The 17,719-nt window shown below is 43.1% G+C and overlaps 2 protein-coding genes across 5 annotated transcripts in view; one reads left to right on the top strand and one right to left on the bottom strand.

The window, feature by feature from the left end:
* The window catches only part of RTKN2 (rhotekin 2), a 197,438-nt gene that overhangs the window by 50,654 nt on the left and 129,065 nt on the right, over positions 1-17,719 (bottom strand). For 2 of the 3 annotated variants that reach the window (XM_085583205.1, XM_085583204.1), the window contains exon 9: positions 1,008-1,263. The gene's annotated coding sequence lies outside the window, so the exon portion shown is untranslated. Of the gene's footprint in view, positions 1-1,007; positions 1,264-17,719 lie in introns of those variants that run through there. The other variant, XM_021535427.3, reaches the window with a different exon arrangement.
* ZNF365 (zinc finger protein 365) lies at positions 253-17,558 on the top strand. 2 transcript variants are annotated; one of them, XM_085583212.1, is made up of 4 exons: positions 253-1,199; positions 10,390-10,570; positions 12,554-12,591; positions 13,760-13,868. In XM_085583212.1, exons 1-4 carry the CDS (start codon positions 475-477, stop codon positions 13,866-13,868), a joined length of 1,053 nt encoding a protein of 350 aa, XP_085439338.1. In that variant the 5' UTR covers positions 253-474. The 2 variants fall into 2 exon arrangements, with proteins under 2 accessions (XP_085439338.1, XP_021391113.3); XM_021535438.3 differs by lacking the exon at positions 13,760-13,868 and adding an exon at positions 15,131-17,558 and having other exon boundaries at positions 262-1,199.

Below are 17,719 nucleotides of genomic sequence, written 5' to 3'. Positions count from 1 at the left end.
GGGAGCGACTCCGGCCCCGAGGTCGTGCCCCCGTCGGCTGCTGACACCCACCCACGCCCAGCCGGCACCCCCGCAGCATCCCCGCCCCTCGGCATCCCCGCTCCGCTTCCCCGCCGCTCCCCGCTCCGCATCCTCGCCCCGCCCGCCCCGCCCCGCGGGCTGATTTACGGCTCTGCTGAAAACGCCGCCCCGCCGCCGCCACCAGCAACAAGTCGGGTGAGTGCGGCGACCTTGCGGGCGGCCGAGGCCCGCGCCGAGCCGGGGCCCGGCGCCGCTGCGCTCCGGCAAGGCCCGGGCGGCGGCCGAGGCGAGCGGGGCCGAGGCGAGCGGAGCCGGCGGGGCCGTGCGGCCGGAGCGCCGCGCCGAGTGGGCGCGTCCCCGGGCGGAGATGGCGCGGTACCCCTGAGGAATCGCCGGGAAAGTTTCCCAAGTTTCCCGTGGGGCGCGGACACGGACCGTTCCCTCCGGCGAGGAATGCAACAGACAGCCCGGGATGAAGGCGGGCACCCCTGGCCGGAGCCGCTCGGCAGCGTCAGCCTCCCCTTCCGCTGCCCGCGATGCGGCGACCACACCAGGTTCCGGAGCCTCTCCTCGCTGCGGGTGCACCTGGAGTACAGCCACAGCTTCCAGGAGAGCAGCCTCCTGGGCAGGAGCAGCCTGTTCTCCCCGCTGAAGGACGCGGAGCTGGTGTCTCCGCCGGAGCCCGCAGCCCGGGGCAGCCCGGGCAGCCCCGGCGGCGTTGCCGCGCAGCCCGCGGGGCCCTGCCTGAACTTGGGCGCTGCGTCCTGCGGGAGCGGCAAGGGCGAGCAGCCGCGGGAGCTGCCAGCGGAGCGGCCCGGCTCCTTCCTGGCCAGCTATGTGTCGGCTGAGTCTCCCAGCGAGCTTTCCAAACCCGGCCTCCCGGCCACTGATTCCAAAGCCTCCTTCGAGGCACACGTCAGAGAAAAGTTTAACAGGATGGTAGAGGCCGTGGACAAAACGATCGAGAAGCGGATCGACAAGCTTACCAAAGAGCTGTCCCAGAAGACGGCGGAGCTGCTGGAGGTGCGGGCAGCGTTCGTGCAGCTGTCCCAGAAGAAGCAGGAGGTGCAGCGGCGAGAGCGGGCCCTGAGCAGGCAGGTGGATGTGGCGGTGGAGATGATCGCAGCGTTGAAGCAGCGGCTCAGCGAGTCCGAGGAGGAGCTTCACCGGAAAGAGGAGTAAGTGGGGAGGCGAGTGCCGATGGCTTGGCGAGGGCTGGCCAGCTCCTGCGTGAGTGACAGCCTTTGGGGGAGAAGACAGGGAATGGCTCAGTTGCTTGCTGACTGTGAAAGGGCCTGGAGCTCAACAGCTTCAGATCGCTGTATTGCTAGAGTTGTAGCCCATGTGACCATGTCCTCTGCAAGGCAGGGGACAGCTCCCTGAGCAGGTGGCTTTCACACTTGGCTCCCCAGTGACTAACAGAGCAGGGGACAGCTCCCTGAGCAGGTGGCTTTCACACTTGGCTCCCCAGTGACTAACAGAGCAGGGGACAGCTCCCTGAGCAGGTGGCTTTCACACTTGGCTCCCCAGTGACTAACAGAGCAGGGGACAGCTCCCTGAGCAGGTGGCTTTCACACTTGGCTCCCCAGTGACTAACAGAGCAGGGGACAGCTCCCTGAGCAGGTGGCTTTCACACTTGGCTCCCCAGTGACTAATTTCTACACTTTCTAATGCCTGTGTTGGGCCTTTGGTTTCATGGGGGTAGGGTCAAGTAGAAGCTCTTATCAGCATGTAATGTGATTTACACTGACACCTTTAATGCACCGTCTTTTTAAGAAGATATGTGTGGATAAGTCTGGATGAAATATGTGAGAATACCTAATAGCACCTTTTCCCTTAAGCCATCTCACCATGGTCAGCCTGTGCAGTGCCATAGTCTCTTGTGCATCAACAAAGCTTTACTGAAGACAGTGCTGAAAAGGCCATGTCCAAGTAGTTAATGTCTGGTGTTTTAGATGGACACAGAACTATGGAACAGGAATCACATATATGGGATTAGAAAGCAGATGCCAGAGTTCTGACTAACCTAAGTCGTCTAAAAACACATTCATGATGTATCCATTAAAAATGTAGTGATAGCTGATATATAATTTATACATGAACTACTTAGTTTATTCAGCACTTGCTGAAACCTTTCAGGTTTTTCAGAGCAACACAACTTGTTTTAGAGAAATGGAAATGAAGAGCCTTGGTAATGGTGTGCTTCTAAACCAATTCATCAGCTTACAAAAGGAAAATGAGAAGTGGTAGTTGCCATGACACTGATCTTACAAGAAATAAGAAAGGTGGTGTAGGAGTTCCCACGTAGGAAGTTTGGAGGGCTTTCATCATTCCTTCCTGTAGTCTAAGGACAAGAAAGAAAACATGAGGATGGCTCCCACATCAGTAGGAGCCATCTATCTGGAAGTTGAGCTATAGATTTTCAAGAAGAGGGGATACATAAAGGTGGTGGGATGTGAGCCTCTCAGATCTTCCTTGAAGGGATATTCAACAGGACCTCTGATTTTAAAGTATGAGTGATCCTCATGGAAGAGAAGATTGAAAGACTTACGGTGAAGCTGAATCTGAATAGTGTCACTGAGGCAGATTTGAAAGTATGCTGGAGGGAAGCCACGAAGATAATATTGTTTCAAGCAGTTTTGGTATTCCCATCTAGCCAGACTGCCCTCCTGGGCCTTTACACCGGGTGACTCATCCTATTTCCTCTAGGAAAGTGTCTTAGAGGGGGAGGGATTGCTCTGCAAAGGTCCTTCTTCCCTCTGCAGACTACCAGGAGACCTCAGGTAAGCAGCTGAGCAGCTGTCTTAGGCTAGATGCAGAATTTAAGGTATCTCAAGTTAAGTGGCATGAATCTTACCCCAAACTAAAGACAGCCTGTTTTTTTAAAAATCAAGACTAGGATCCCAAAAGGAAAAACATGACTGTCAGGAGAAAGAAACCATTCACTGGAACAAACCCAAAGGTCTGCAGTGGTGTAGAAGGAAAGACCTTGTGGGAAAAGAGGAAAGGAGCAATTGAGTAATCTCTGAAAGGGTATGATATTGGGAGGATGGCAGAGGACACCGATCTTTGAAAAGGAAAAGATGGCTAAAGTTGTGATTTTTAACTGTATTAGGAAAAGGAACAAGGAAGAGGCCACTTGCTCTTTGGCAGACTACTTACCAGCAGCAGTGTCAAGCTAGTGTTCTGAGGCCAGAAAAGACTGAATACAGAATGAGGAGAAGTGGGAAAACATTGTCCTTCACACTAGTAGATTGCCAGGCTCAGGAAAGGGGCAGGAGCTCAAATGATTGCTGTTAGAATTCTTTTCTGGAAAGGAAGAGGGTGAATGCATCAACAATTTACAAGGTAGCTCCTAAGTTGGTGTTACAGGGAAGGCTGAAGGTTACTTGGCTAGAAACACTAACCAAAAGAGGCAGCTGCAAGAGAGACTTCACAGAGTACAGGTACTGCTTTTTAGGGTTTTGCATTCTCTTACAACAAAAAAAACTTGAAAGCAAGTGCAGCAATAGGAATGAGTGAACAGCTCTTACATGGTAGTGTGTTAATTTCTAAAGGTAAATGTGTGTAATATGTGGTAGTGGAGAAGATGAAAGAATTGCAGCCCTGAGTACCAAGGGGGAGGAGGGCACTCAGAATATGTCTGTGCCCAGCCCCACAGCATTGCCTCTGAAGTTACACCGAGGACACTGGGAGGGTAGGCAGGGGGAAGAATAGGTTGAATTAATTTAGGAAAAACTGGAACTGTGTTAGCTGGGTTTTTCTGATTTAGATGATTCCTGCATTTTCCATCTTGGGCTATAACAAGGGATAGTGCCGTATAAAAATGCACTGTTTGGCTTTCCAATTGAAAGATCACTGTATAGTTAGCAAATTGAGAAGGAAGATAGGTATTAAAAAATGCTTTGTAATAACAGGACTGATAGTTCTAGAGCAGCTTTTCAGAGTTGATTCTTTAAAAATGCCTGGGACAGTTAGCTTTACTCCAGCAGCAGGGAGGCACTGGGTGATGTGCTCTAGTAGAGAAAAAAGTTAATGACTTTGGTAACAACAGCGACACTTGTCTGGCTTTCTCAGGGCCATTGGTGAACTCTGAGACCTATCTATATATTCAATCCTTTATGTGTTCAAAACTTACTTGGTGTACTAAGAAGACATTGTCCTTCAAAAAAGGAGAATCTCGACTTTGGCTTTGATTTCTGGAAGAAGTCCAGATGATTAGAAAGCCAAATAAGACTGCATAATGGAAATTGCAGAAGCAGTTCTCACTACAGATTGTGGAAAGTCAAAGGCATCTCTTAGGGACGGCTTTGATACTTGCTGACCTTCAGAAATAAATGCTTTCATCAGTTTCTTTGGATTTTTTTTCCATAAGCAATTTTGTGAATATGGGTAACTTTTCCTAAAATGAGCATTGGTATTGAGCTAGTGTAGCTACAGATCTTTTCCTCTTAGCAGCAGAAAAAAGAAAACATCTTCCCTGAAACATCTGAGTGTTGGTTTAGACCATCAGCAGGAAGAGGGCTGCCCATTTGAAGAGTTTGTAGGATCAGTGGGGTTATTTCTTTAGACTGGTCAGTTGATTATTTTTAATTTGTTTTAAATAAGGCCTTTAGCAGTCCAACAAAGACAGCAATGAAGTGAAGACACCTTTTTATTTAAATGTTCTCTTTGTTTCCTTACAAAAACAGCAATGCCAATATGCTTGCACGTATGTGCTGATACTGGTGTGAGGCCCTGGTGGAGGTGAACTCTGTTGAGGGGTAGGACAGCTGGAGGTACAACACTGACTGTACTATACATAGTTGAAATAGTATTACTCTAAGCACAGAGCTGCTGAGCAAAGGAATTATTTAATTAGAAAATGTGCCCTGAAAGGGATTATTCAATGTTTGATGAAGAAGAATGCAACAAAGAGTAAGCACTGTGATCTTAAAGATAACACAGAAGCGTGCCCAAAGGGCATAAGACTTTGTTGAATAAGATATCAAGAAAACCATTGAAACAAAAACCGGCTATGAACTTAACTGCTAGAGGACACTGAGAGGCTTGTTTCTAGATGTTATGTAAGAAAATTGAAACTATTAAGAGTTTGATTTTCAGTAAGTTTGAGCAGGGTAAGAAGTGATGATCTTCGGCTGGAATCTACCTTCAGTGGTAATTCGAACAGTTTCACTTTGTCTCCTAATCACAGAGTAAGATCATGAATGTTGTACCTTGCCATATCTCTGACAGTAATTTCTCTAACCAGTCTAATGCATTTGTTTTGAGACTGGTCATACCTCTGCTCTGACATAACCTGGAATGCCAAGGATTAATTCGGAATAGCTGTTGTGGGCAGTAGTTATTCTTGCCAGTGGCTTCACCTTAAATTTGCAATTAATGAAATTATCTGTGTAGATAACATCTGGACAATGGCATTAAGAGCTGGCTTTTAGAGATCAATCCAATTTGTGATTTAAAACAGCTTTGCTTTAAAAAGGGATTTCAATTGTACCACAAAACAGTTTTGATTTGCTTTAAGCAGCGTACAACTACAATTACACGTTGTTCTTCCACCCTCAGTTTTAGATAATCCTGCTCCCTCTTCCCTGTTTTCTTTCATCTTCCTACTCAAGAGATTACTCCCCCACCCATGCATCTGCACAGGTTTAAGCCTAGCATGACTGTCCCATAGAATGGCTCTGTGAAATAAAGCTTAAAATCTTCAGTGTCACCCCGGTAAATTCAGAGCTCAGGTCTAGAATACAGCCCACTGAATCGGTGCAATAACTTTCTGAGGGAGGAGGTGTGAATCTCTTAAATCAAATGTGCTTTTAGTGGTGTGGTAATGTGAAACCACAACCTAATGAATAACAGCAGCCTTCAGGCAAAAACACCAGTTGGGTGATGGATAAGGTCAGTGTCATTAATACTTAATGAATATACATATTAAATATTTTGACTGTAAATCACTTCACTACTTACTGTGGTAGGAATTTTCCCACCTTCAGATAAAATAATGTGTTTGGTTTTCTATTGATTTTAGGCAGAGTTATGCTAAATGTAATTCTTTGAAGTGATTTGATATTGGATGCAAAACCAGCATGGAGCCTCAGGCTTATCTCCACCTCCAGAGCAGCTGCAGGTGTCAGTGTTGCTGTGCACAGTCCTGGGGCCAGTGCTGTGCATCCGTGGGAGGGCTCGGTTGCAATGTGAGAACTCATTAGCCCTTCTTGTCAGGTGTTAAGGAGCTGGAGCTGTCCCACCCTCTGCACCTAGTCAGTGTATCACACGCTTAGCTGCTGAAAGTCATACAAACACTCGGCATATCCCAGGATCCCTGTGCTGGCAACTGCTCCAGTAAACAAGAACTGCAGCTCACTCATCCTAAAGGAGCGCTGAATAATCTAGTAGTAAAGGGAGAAGAATAAATGTCAATTAGTCAGCCTATGATTTATAACTTTATTTACCACATCTCAAGTTGTTTCATGGTTACAGCCTCCATAAAGAAGTTTTTGGGCTAGGCTGCAGTTGCAATGCAAAATGCCAAACTACTTAAGTCTAGTTAACTGTAACAGGTTAACTGCCTGGCAGAGTCAGGTTAAAGTAAAATCTTTGGCAGCAAGTCTTTTTTACTTACAGTGAGTTCGTCCCCCTACACATGTTTTTTCAGCTGAACACCTCTGAGATACCTGCTGTACTGCAATAAATTTCCCCTGGACTCCTCTGGCTCTGTGAAGAACTCCTTCCTGACACTCTGCAGTGCAGGCATCTCCTGCTCCTCTTGGACACCTCCCAGGTTGTGTCCCCCTTGTCTTTCCCTCTCACTTGCCTCACCTTGCTGCTGGCAGCTCAATACAGCCCCTGCCCTCCAGGCAGCTGGAGCAATTCCGTCTTCCTGAAAGGTTTCACCTGACAGAAGCACCCCCCAAGACAAACCAAGAAATCCACCTTTCTCCCTGCTGCCCAGTCACAGCCCCATAAACATTTGCATACAGTATACCTTAGTGTTGGTATAGTAAAGTGAACAGATGAGATTACTGAAATTTAAAAGATCTAAAGTGCACTGAGCATCATCTACACCACTCAGAAAATGTAGTGTCAGGATGTGTTGCTTACCCCTATAAGCAAGTGCTAGGGTGCAGAGCTGGATGAAAGGGGGCAGGAGTCTGCTGGGCAGAGGAGCAGAGCAGAGTGGTAAAGAAATGATGCTGAGAGCAGAGGAGCTCTCAGGGGGAGTTAATAACTCCATGTAATCTTTCCTCAGTATAACAGAAGTGCTCCAGATGTAGAATAGTCAGTGCAGGGTAGCAGAGATCTCTTGTTAGAAAGGGCAACACCTCAGGTCTGAGCCAGGCTTTAACAAAATTATTCCTGTTTCAGGTGAATGCTGCTCACAAGGCTGTGCTGTCAAGACACAGAGCCCAGTGGGCCCATGCTGCTGTGCTCTGGTTTATGCCTCTACCACATGGGCCCCACAATGTTCATGGCTTCAGCTTCCCCCAACTTCATGAAGAACAGTGCCAGACCTCTGTGAACATCCATCTTTCTACAAGATTAGAGAGTGAAAGACAGAAATCCTGACACATAATCCTCTGGCAGAGGTCTAGAGAAATAAATTGAACGTAAAATAAAGAACAAAAGCAAAAAATCATCACAGATATCCAAACATTAAATTGAAGAGAGAGGGACATCAGTAGGGCTAAGAAAAAGTCTGGGCAAACTACAAGAGACAAGAAGGACAATTAGACAGATAAATAGCAGCTGCAGGAAGCTACAGGAGTTCTTTGAAGCATTTTCCTATTGTTCATAGTGGGAGGAGGGTAAAAATTTTTCTGGGAACTCCCTTCAGGTAACCAAGGCAGAGCTGGACATGGAGTGAGCTCTCTGAGGAAAGAAGTGTTGGAGCAAGTAGACTTACTAGCAGTCATTCCTTAGGGCTTGATCTTGTTCTTCTGAGAGCTGAGAATGAAGTGGAAACAAAGAAAATAGCTGAACTAACAGAGTGCTGCTTATCAGTGCAAGGCGTGTGACAGAGCCCTAATGTGTGGGTGTGTTCTGGCTCCTGTCTTTCCAAAGGGAATTTACAGAGTGCATTTCAGCCCAAAGGAAAATATTTATATTCAAGTTATTAAAGGTAGGTTCTTAGGCTGTACAGAGGCAGCTAAACAGAGAGAAATTATGGATATGCTACTACTGCTGCTAATAACAGTTCCTACAAATAATGGCATGTGGGATGCCAAGTTATCTTTAGTCTAGAAAGCAAGGACAATACTAGGGAATTTATTGACATTATGAGTTTCTTCTCCTCCTGATAATCATCTAGATCTTCCTGAAAAAAACCTCTGCTTTCCCCATGCCTCCTTATGGCATATTAATGAGATATTTGTAGGAAAGGAAAATCTGTTGGTGATTATTTGGGCCATAGAACAGGAAATTAATGAATTATTATTGATTACCTTTGCTAAGATAATTACAAATGGTAGCATTCTTGAAACTATCACCCTTTAAAAAAAGTGCCAGTTATTCATGTTTTTGGCCTCCTGCTGCAGTAAAACTCAGAAGCTGACTGACTCCCTGGGAGGGACATCCTCAGATGTCCCAGGCTGGCAGCTCCCTGCTCTCCCACTTTCCCACTGGAGGGTCAGCAGCCAGTGTGTGTGAGGTGTAAGGCTGTGCACAGCTCTTCCTTACCAAAAGGAGAGGGATTTGGAGCCTACCTGCTGAGTTGCTGTGCTTTGGAACTCCCTGTCCCCTGTAAAAGAGGACCCTGATGAAATGGTAAGGACTTCAAGTTGCTCCTATGTTAAGCCAAAACCATCATGAAGTCAAAGAAGTCACAGTGTGGTGACAATAAAGCCCTAAAAAGAATCTTAATGAGTTTAGATTGGCTTCTCCATAAGCATTCCTTAGTGGCTCTGTAGTATCAGGTTGCTCTGGGTAAGCTAATAATCACTAAAACTGTTCAGAGCCTTGAAATGAAATGGATTAGCTGAGCTTAACAAACAAGTTACCTCTCTCTTTCCTAAACCAGATTTTATGGGTGAGTTAATATAAACTAATATTCATCCATGTTCTTCATCCAAACAACACATGCTTGTTTTTACCTCATTCCTACCATTAGATCAGCCATGCAAACAGAACTCTGCTCAGCCTGAATCCTAGGTGGTGAATTTTCATGGCTGACCACTTGTGCCTCCGTTTTAGCACAAAGCAGCTCACTGTTGAAACAACTATATTACATTTAACCAATTACAACTATGCTGAGTTTACGAAATGCAGAGAAACTTTGGATTTATTATAAACAAGCTAAGCTTTGAAAGGTTATTTCTGCCACAAACTGTTTCATAGTTTCTACTTAAAATGCTTTTTCCTCAGGCAATGTATTTCTACTGAGCAATCGTGCCCTTTCTCATTTGGCAAGCACTGGTTCCCTCAACTCCCACCCATTTTGTACAAAGCAAAAATTAACATGGCTTCACTGGCAGAGTAAAATATATTTATCCAGGCATTTATTAACCAGGGAAGTCCTACATGTTTGGATTTGTCTTGTTTTGTAATATACGCTTCAATCTATAACCAAACTTCTTCCACGCAAATAATCCTCTGATATTGGAGGTCCAAGTGGTGTCCTGAGTACTGACAGTAAGTATGCAGAGAACTTAGAAATGAGCAGTGTCCCAGCTGGGACCTTTCATAGTCCCTGGTGCTCTCTGTTTTGTCCAGTTTTGTTACCAGCCAAGACACATTTCTAAACTTCTTACCTAAAACTTGCTCTTCCCACACATGTACTCCTTAGTCTATAATCTGTAGATTATCTGTTCATCTCCCATTCTCCCTCTGGCTCCAGGTCATAACACCACACTTGGACATACTTGTAGGATTGCAGCCAAAATTAAATTCAACAGCCATGGTAGCTCTTTTGAGTTAGGAGCAACATTAAGCGACCATTGTTAGATTGTGATGAAATGAGAAGATAAATTTGGGAGTTCATCTGTTTCTCTTCATGTTTCAGAGCTAATATTCTCTTGGTTAAGTAAAAAAAGAGAAAGCAGATACAGCTGTCTCCAGATATTTTGAGAGGTGATGCTTAATGATATTTCTACCCTGTGGTCCACTAAAGACTAATTCCAAGACACCAAATAAAGTGAAAAAAACCCACCCCAAACCCACTGCTCATAAACCTAAATTCAGCATTCAGGCTTCCAGATCTTCACTTTGTCCACAAAAAGTGGAAATCTTTTGATAATGGTGGAGGACAGTAATTAACCACCACAGGCTATCACCATGACAAACTGGAGAAGCACTAGTAATTTTTGACAACGGTGAGACTGGAGACCTGCAGGTAGCTAAATGTGGCCTCTTTGCAATGTTTCCATCTTGCAGAGAAGTTGTTACTTTCAACCACTTCCTGGAAGAAGCAGCAGAAAAAGAAGTGCGGGGGAAAGCCAGGCTCCAGCACTTCATCGAGAACCTGTTGCAGCGTGTGGATCTGGCAGAAAGGCAGCTAGAATATTACCAAAACCAGCAGATGGTGTGCAACCACACTGACATCAGCGAGCACGTGGTAAGCCAGCAGAGTCCTTCCCTTTGCTGTCACCCTCCCCCCGAAGCCAAAGCTCTGGGCTTTGAATACAGGTGGGCTCAGTGGCTCAGGCTAAGTGCTGCTGCGGGCAGAAGTGCATTTGTGAAATGTTTCTTTAGGTGCGTTTTATCTGTGTTTTAGACTGCCACTTTACATGAGGGAAAGGAGCTGAGAGCATAAGAGCAGCAATAGCCAAAGATGGTAAAGGGAGAGCAGACAGTAATGAAATATTTGGTGGATATTTACAATTTTTTCCAGCTTTGGCTATTGCTGCTTTTGCCTTTACCATGAACCCTTTTGAAAATGTGATTTGGCAGTCTTTTTGGGATGCCTGAAGATTTTCAGGAAAGACATAGATCCCTATAAGTGATACATCATCTTGCCTTTGGTAGTTACCTATCATGGGACTCTTAGAAAATGTGAATGGATTGCCACAGGCCAGTATCCCATGGATTAGAAATCCAAGAACATTACTTTTTAAAATACATTATTTCTTTAAAAGCCCTCATTTTTGATACCTAAACTCAGTATTTTCCTACAATGCATTACATTTATATGACAAGTTGTAGGCACAGGACTTCCAAGGAACATTTCAGTTTAATTAAATACCCTGTGCTGTCTGTGCTAAGTAGTTGCTCACCCTGGGATGTGAGAAGAAGACATTTGATCATGCACAGCACTGAACAGGTATGCAGTGGTGGAAAGGAAAGGTTCCCAGAGCTACTTGGAAGACAACAAGTTTTAGGTAAGACCTGAATAAACAAAGATGAGCTGAAATTCAGTGCAGGCATCTCAGACAGTATCTGTGAGGAGACTGTGGGGCACTGTACAGATGGGCCTCAATATTCAATCCTCTCTCTTGTTCTGTATGTGTTTATTGTGACGCCAGGCTCAGCAGTGTCCCTTGGAGAAAGCTCTAATTTTTTAGGCACCTGCTCTGATTTCTGGGTAACTTCAGCATTCCTCTAAGGTCACCCATCCAAACATTGACCATCCTGACCTTCAGGAGGTACAGGAAAGTACACCCCGAGATGGCTCCAGTCTCCAACCAAGACAGATGACAAGGAAAGTCAGGCTGGGCAAAAACCCATCTGCAAAGTGTGGACAATATCAGGGACAGAAGGAACATTTACAAGAACAAAATCATTTTCAGATGCCAAGTCTGACTTGCTTGTCTTAGTGACTTCATGAAATGATATTCAAAGGCTCAGTGTAGAAGCTCTGATGAGGGCTCAATACAAAGAACCTATTTAGTACTAAAAAAAAAATCCATTTAAGCTGAGCTGGCATTAAACACCTCCTTTTCTGACCCCCACCAAAAGAGGGACTAGACAAAGTGTTTCCACACTGTGAACCAAACTGCTGTAAAAAATGAAGTCATGCAAATTTGGCCTGGCATTGAAGCTATGCTGTCCCTAGCTGGTCTCAGGATTTGCAGGAGGAGGAGAAAAATGCTTGTGTCCTCACCCTCCACCCTTCACTGCAAGTCTGTCAGAGCCAAGGGCTTGTAGCTGGAGCTTCCTAGCCACTTGTGTAAATGAAATGAATCACTGAAAAATTAAAGGATCGGAGAGAAAGTTAATTTCATTCAGCTTATTCAGCCACTGCCCTTATGAATTATCTTGAACACAATAATTACTTCTCATTGTATCCATACTGTTTAATCTAATGTGAAAGATCTCTGTTCAGCCCACACATTTTAGCAATTTACTTTGATTATAGTTACAATAAAAATAATGGGGAAAATCCAACCACTAACAACTCACAGATTTTAAAAACATGTTCATAAGATGGAAGAGTAGTAATTTGTAAAAGAGGTGGCTTCTTTGGTTTCTTTCCTGAATGTTCTAGTTTTAACAGCATGTGAGAATGGAAATGCAATTTTAAAGATTGTGTATATTTTATCCTTGTACTTTAATTACTTGAAAATGTAATAGTAATAACCTGTTTTTGTTTTCATTGCAGTTTACAGACATTTCATTAAATAAGAAACCCAGATGCCTGTATGTATATCTCCTTTTTTTTTTTTTTTTTTTTTTTAACTTAAGTGCACTAAGTTGACATGTTCGCATTCCTGCATGCTCACATTTTACCTTAGAGGTTGGGACCTGCATGTGGTCTATATTTATGTCATGTAATTGAGGAAAACCAGATTTCTCCTAAAACTAAACTAAAATCAGATATTCTCTAAAGAAAATAACGAATGCTAATTTTCTGTTAAACAAATTACTCCTTCCTGCTGACTATAATAGCCTATTGCAAAGCTACAGGAGTCAAATCTCTTTAGCTCACACAGTCCAAGTTTCAGTTGAAAATGTCTTTAACATTCTATAGTTATGAGAGGTATTTACCATTCTATAGGTATTCTTTCTATAGGTAGGAGAGAGACAGTTGTAATTTCCTAACTGACAGTAACAATCTTATAACCAAACAAGTGCCATGACAAAGCATGGGCACTAACAATCTCAGGTTACTCAAGCAGCTGTCCTGGGAGCAGCAGAACTAATTGGGGCTGGTCTCCCATGTCTGTGTGACTTGGCCATGAGTGCCAGCAGATGGTTTGGAGCATCATGTGCTGCTTGGCCAAGTGGCAAGCAGGCAGTGCAGCCTTCTTCAGGGCAGCCTTTCCTTGTGGGGACATGGGTTTAGGACTTTTTTCCCGTTGCACCACCACCAGTCCTTCTTAATTCACATCAGATTAGGAATATATGTGAGGAGAAGTTCAGATTCTCTTACAGTCACTTACATTGCAGAGCTGCTGCTTTCAGTGAAGAAGCATTTTCTGCATCTGGAGCTGGCAGTTTTGCATTTCACATGCAGTGACCTGCATCTTCTTCCATCTTGGGTACTTTCTTACCCTACCTATGGACTGGGGTCAGACATCCATCTTCTTTACCATAAAGTCGTTCAATTTAAGTACAGTTTAGCCCCTTTAAGTAGCCCCTCATGACCTTGACCTCCTGGTTTTAGTAGCTTCATTCAGTGCAGCTGAGAACTGCAATAATGTGTGTGTGTGCTTGGGGAATAAATTATGTTGCTTTTTCACCATAACAACATCTGAGAAAATCAGAGCACTGCATCTTTAAACAACAACTAAGTAATGGACTGTAAAAAACAGTACCCAAGAATTGATAATAAACTGGAGTGGCCAACACTTGTGCATTTACACAGGTCATTCCTAAGCCCCAGCAAGTGGTCAGAGCCCAGGCCTGCACCAGGCCAGGATGGCACAGTGCCTGCAAGCTCCAGCTTGGACCTGCACAGCACAACAGCCCCCTAAACCTCCCCCTGGTGAAATCAGCTTAGCAAAGCTGCCAAACAGGTAATCCTGTTACATAGGTAAGGCTTAGTTCCTACAATGTCAGATGGCCCTCACTGCCTCCTAATAACAAATATAGACTTCCATGACACCCTTCTCATCTTCCTAAAGAGTAGGAGAGGGTTTACACTGTACACACATGAGTAACCATAGCTTTTTCCAAAACTGGCTTTGTCAAGTGTGCAATATGATTTAACTCCCAGAAGAATTAATACTACAATTTTATGGTTTTCAGAAATAACAGCTATGGAAAACAGCCCTATGGGATCCCTTAAGAGATCAACTTATACATGAGCGCATGTGCTCTTCAGTCACAGGAACTGGATAGACATGAGCTGGTGCCTTACATTCATAGTTCTGCTCTTACACTACATGTATCTGCTGTAAAACATTTCAAGATTATGTTAAAAGGGACTATAATAATCTTAGCTAAACTGTGGAACTGCAGTTTTGTTGTAATATTTCAGAGTGCATGGTTCAGCCTTTGCAGCAATGGACACTTTGCTGACACTCCACCTGAGCTCAAAATTTCTGCAAATCTTCCTGCGCTTGAACCATCACAGAGAGAACAAAGAATACATCTTACTTTGGCCTTTAAGCTTTCGTACCCTTCTTCCCACCAGTTTTTATATTACCCTTTCTTCTTCTCCTGTTTTAAATCAAAGCCTAAAAGGGAAGCTAAAGTTTCCCTGGGTGGGTGGTCAGCACAAAGACAGAGCACGGAGCTTCCTGAACTATTGGCCATTTTTAAGAGCAGCTCCATGAGGCCCGAGTGCAGCCCAGGGCAGCACTGAGATTGCACAAAGTCCCTAGGTTCCTGCACCTACTTTCTACTCTTACTGGTGCTGTGTGGTCTTCCAAATAGCAAGGGATGTACATTCTTTACAGAATGTGAACATGTGCATCTTTAAAATTCCTGTAGATCAACAAGTATAGACCTCAGTAAAGTCTCAGCATTCTGAAATCAGCAGAATGCTGCTCAGAATAAAGTGTGGATGAACACACATGAAGAGTGCCCCAGTAACACACCTAGGGGTTATTTTAATGAGGAATGCTTTTGAATACTAAGGAACGTAATTCAACTCTGTTTTTAACATACAGCCTCATTCTGTAAAACAAGACTATTTTTGTTTTAAAAAATGTAAGGGTTTGGGATATTTTGGGGACCTGTCAGTTTGCAAGACTGAATAATAGTCATTAATAATCACTATTATTAATTTCAGGAGCCGAGGGAGTCAACACGCTTCGTACAATATCCCTGATGCAAAGCCTCATTCCTTTCAAAAAGGAAGGATCCTGTTGAAAAAAGCAAAGGATGAAAAAGCCAGCTTGCAGCCAGTGAAATGCTTCTATGAACCTGTTGATTGCCCAAGAGAAATATGGAGAGCACAAAAGAAGGGTGAGCCAGTCTGCTCTGCCAGGAAAGTGAGTGCAAAATCAAAGATGGGTAAGAAGGCCAAACAGCTATAGGAACCGTGTGCAATACACAGCAACACAGGAACTTGGCTTCAACACAACAAATATTGAACAAAGTTAGTCATCCTACTTTTTCCTATCCATCTGGCCATGCCAAAACATATCAGATATAATATATAGAAATATATACATATGGAAGTTTTATATTATTTAGTTATGCCGTTCCCTCTTTGGGCACTATAAAAGAAGTGACATTTTATTCAGTTTACATGGAGGTTTTTCTATTTATTAATGTATTTATTTATTTATTTAGTAATTTATAGAGCTTATTTTAAATGACTGCACTTATCTTGCTGGGCAGTACTGTGGCTGTGTGTTTAGTTATTTTAGTGGCAGCATGCTCTAACCAACTGGTAATTTATTTTCCATCTGTGTTATTCCTGAAGTTCAGAGGAATCCATTTAATCGGTACCAAAATATTCAATCTTTCAGCTTAGGTAGGTGTAAGATCAGTGACTAACAGACATACTTAGATGCAAAAGGCCTACTCAAAGTCATTTGAAGGCTGTTTACAGCACTAGATTGCTATCCTGGGTTTTTGGCTATAAGCACATTTCCATCTTTTATGAAATACATCAAACTACTTCATCCTGCCAGCAGCCATGTTGTCTGTTTGGTACAAGTTTGGGCTCCTCTGAGGTGTCCCTTTGCAAGGAGACCAGAAGCTGCCCTGACAAGCACAGGCCAGATTGGGCCAGAGGAGGAATTTCAGTGCCAAGTGTCAGCAGCAGGTTATCTGCTGTGGTGCAGCAAGTGACAGGCCAAAGCAGTGTGTTACTGCATGGCATTGTGTTCAGTGTCTGTGCTTGGTCTCAGGCATGAGAGGCCCAATTAACCATGATTATAACCCAAATACTTCACATTTTTATCTCTGAAGAATCTTTACAGGGCTGAGAGATCACTGACTTTGAACTAAGAACCCAAGTGCAAGGCAGTTACAGATAACTGCAAAACACGAATGTGTGTGTTTACACTGGTTTGTGCCAATTAAAAGGATCCTTATTTATCAGAGAATTTATTTATCAAGATGATGTTTTTGTGTGTACAGTATTTTGGTAACATGAATCCTCATGCCATGTTTACAGATACGAACATCCTGATGATGTTACTGATGAGATTTGTTTTCTCAAGAAAAAGAAAGGATAGGTGAGACAGGTCTATGTGATTTATTTTTAAAATGCTCATAACAGATGTAAATTGTTTATGTGGAAGGTGATTTTTACAGTATGTGTACAAAGATTTGTGAAAAATGTTTTTCATTTTTTATAACTATGTCTGTAAGCAGAAATGATTATTAAAAGACAGTGTATCACTATGATTACTGCTGCAATAAGCACCTGAGTTGCAATATTTTTAAAGCAGAAGATGACCAATCAGTCAGCTAGGATCAGGTAACTACAGATGTCATACATTTGTCAGTGTACAGAGCTCCCAGAAAGTAGCAGAGAGAAGAAAGAGTATTATTCCTCAATTTTATTTTAAATAGTGTATATGGAACAATCAAATATATGTTTAAAAGTTTTTCAACACTGTTTCAGTAGAAAGTCACAGTGTAAAAATAATTCAGGTATTTAGGTTGTAATACTATTTCAATATTTATTTAACTATGTCACAAGGCCACACTTGGCCTCATGCTAGGCATTGTGTGTGGTGAAAAGGAGTCGTTCATTGTGTTGCATGGGCTTGGGTCAGATTGTGTGTTACAACTTTTATAGGCAATCTAAAATTAAAGCATTCTTAAGATTTTTTCTATTGCTTTCCACATCCTTCCACAAACCTGAAAAAGGACCTTTCTTGAAGATAACAAAGGTGAACATTAGATAATAAAGTAAAATATATTAATTCATTTCTTTAGCCACTTGACACTAAAAGCATATTTTTATTTTTAAATGCCTATCTACTCTGTTAGTCACCAAAGTTAAGTGCAACTACTAGTTCACAAATGAGATGTTTATTTTATTATTTATCATGCCAAAATCTTGACTGTGAGTTTTCCTTTTGGGAGAGGAAAAGAGTAAGAGAAGTTGCATGGTTTTAAACTTTTCAAAGCCTAATTTACACTTACTTCCTAAACAAATGCCAGTTTAGTTAATTAGAAAGAAATTGGATTGTACTGTAATCCCAAGTAAAAGTTTTTAGAGTATAAACATTCTAATAATAAAGATATATTTCTCAGTTACTGTGTCATTTGACTTTGTCAAATACATTGTTTCTTACAAAAGCTTCTGAAGCTGCACAGAAAAAGCCAAGCAGCAGCAGCTTGGACTTTGTTTTATCCCTCACATAAAGCATGGCAGTGAAGTCGGGTTGTGACCCTTCCCAGCAATTAACCTGCA

Source organism: Lonchura striata, chromosome 6 (assembly GCF_050655825.1).
Source record: "Lonchura striata isolate lonStrDom1 chromosome 6, ASM5065582v1, whole genome shotgun sequence".
NCBI lineage: Eukaryota > Metazoa > Chordata > Aves > Passeriformes > Estrildidae > Lonchura > Lonchura striata.
Note: the sequence above shows the minus strand (reverse complement) of the source record. Positions and strands in the feature narration are given on the sequence as shown.

Coding starts and splice junctions, on each gene's coding strand:
- ZNF365 (XM_021535438.3), top strand. CDS start 475: ATGCAACAGACAGCCCGGGATGAAGGCGGGCACCCCTGGCCGGAGCCG. Junction 1,200..10,389: donor GAGCTTCACCGGAAAGAGGA/GTAAGTGGGGAG, acceptor TCCATCTTGCAG/AGAAGTTGTTACTTTCAACC. Junction 12,592..15,130: donor AATAAGAAACCCAGATGCCT/GTATGTATATCT, acceptor TATTAATTTCAG/GAGCCGAGGGAGTCAACACG.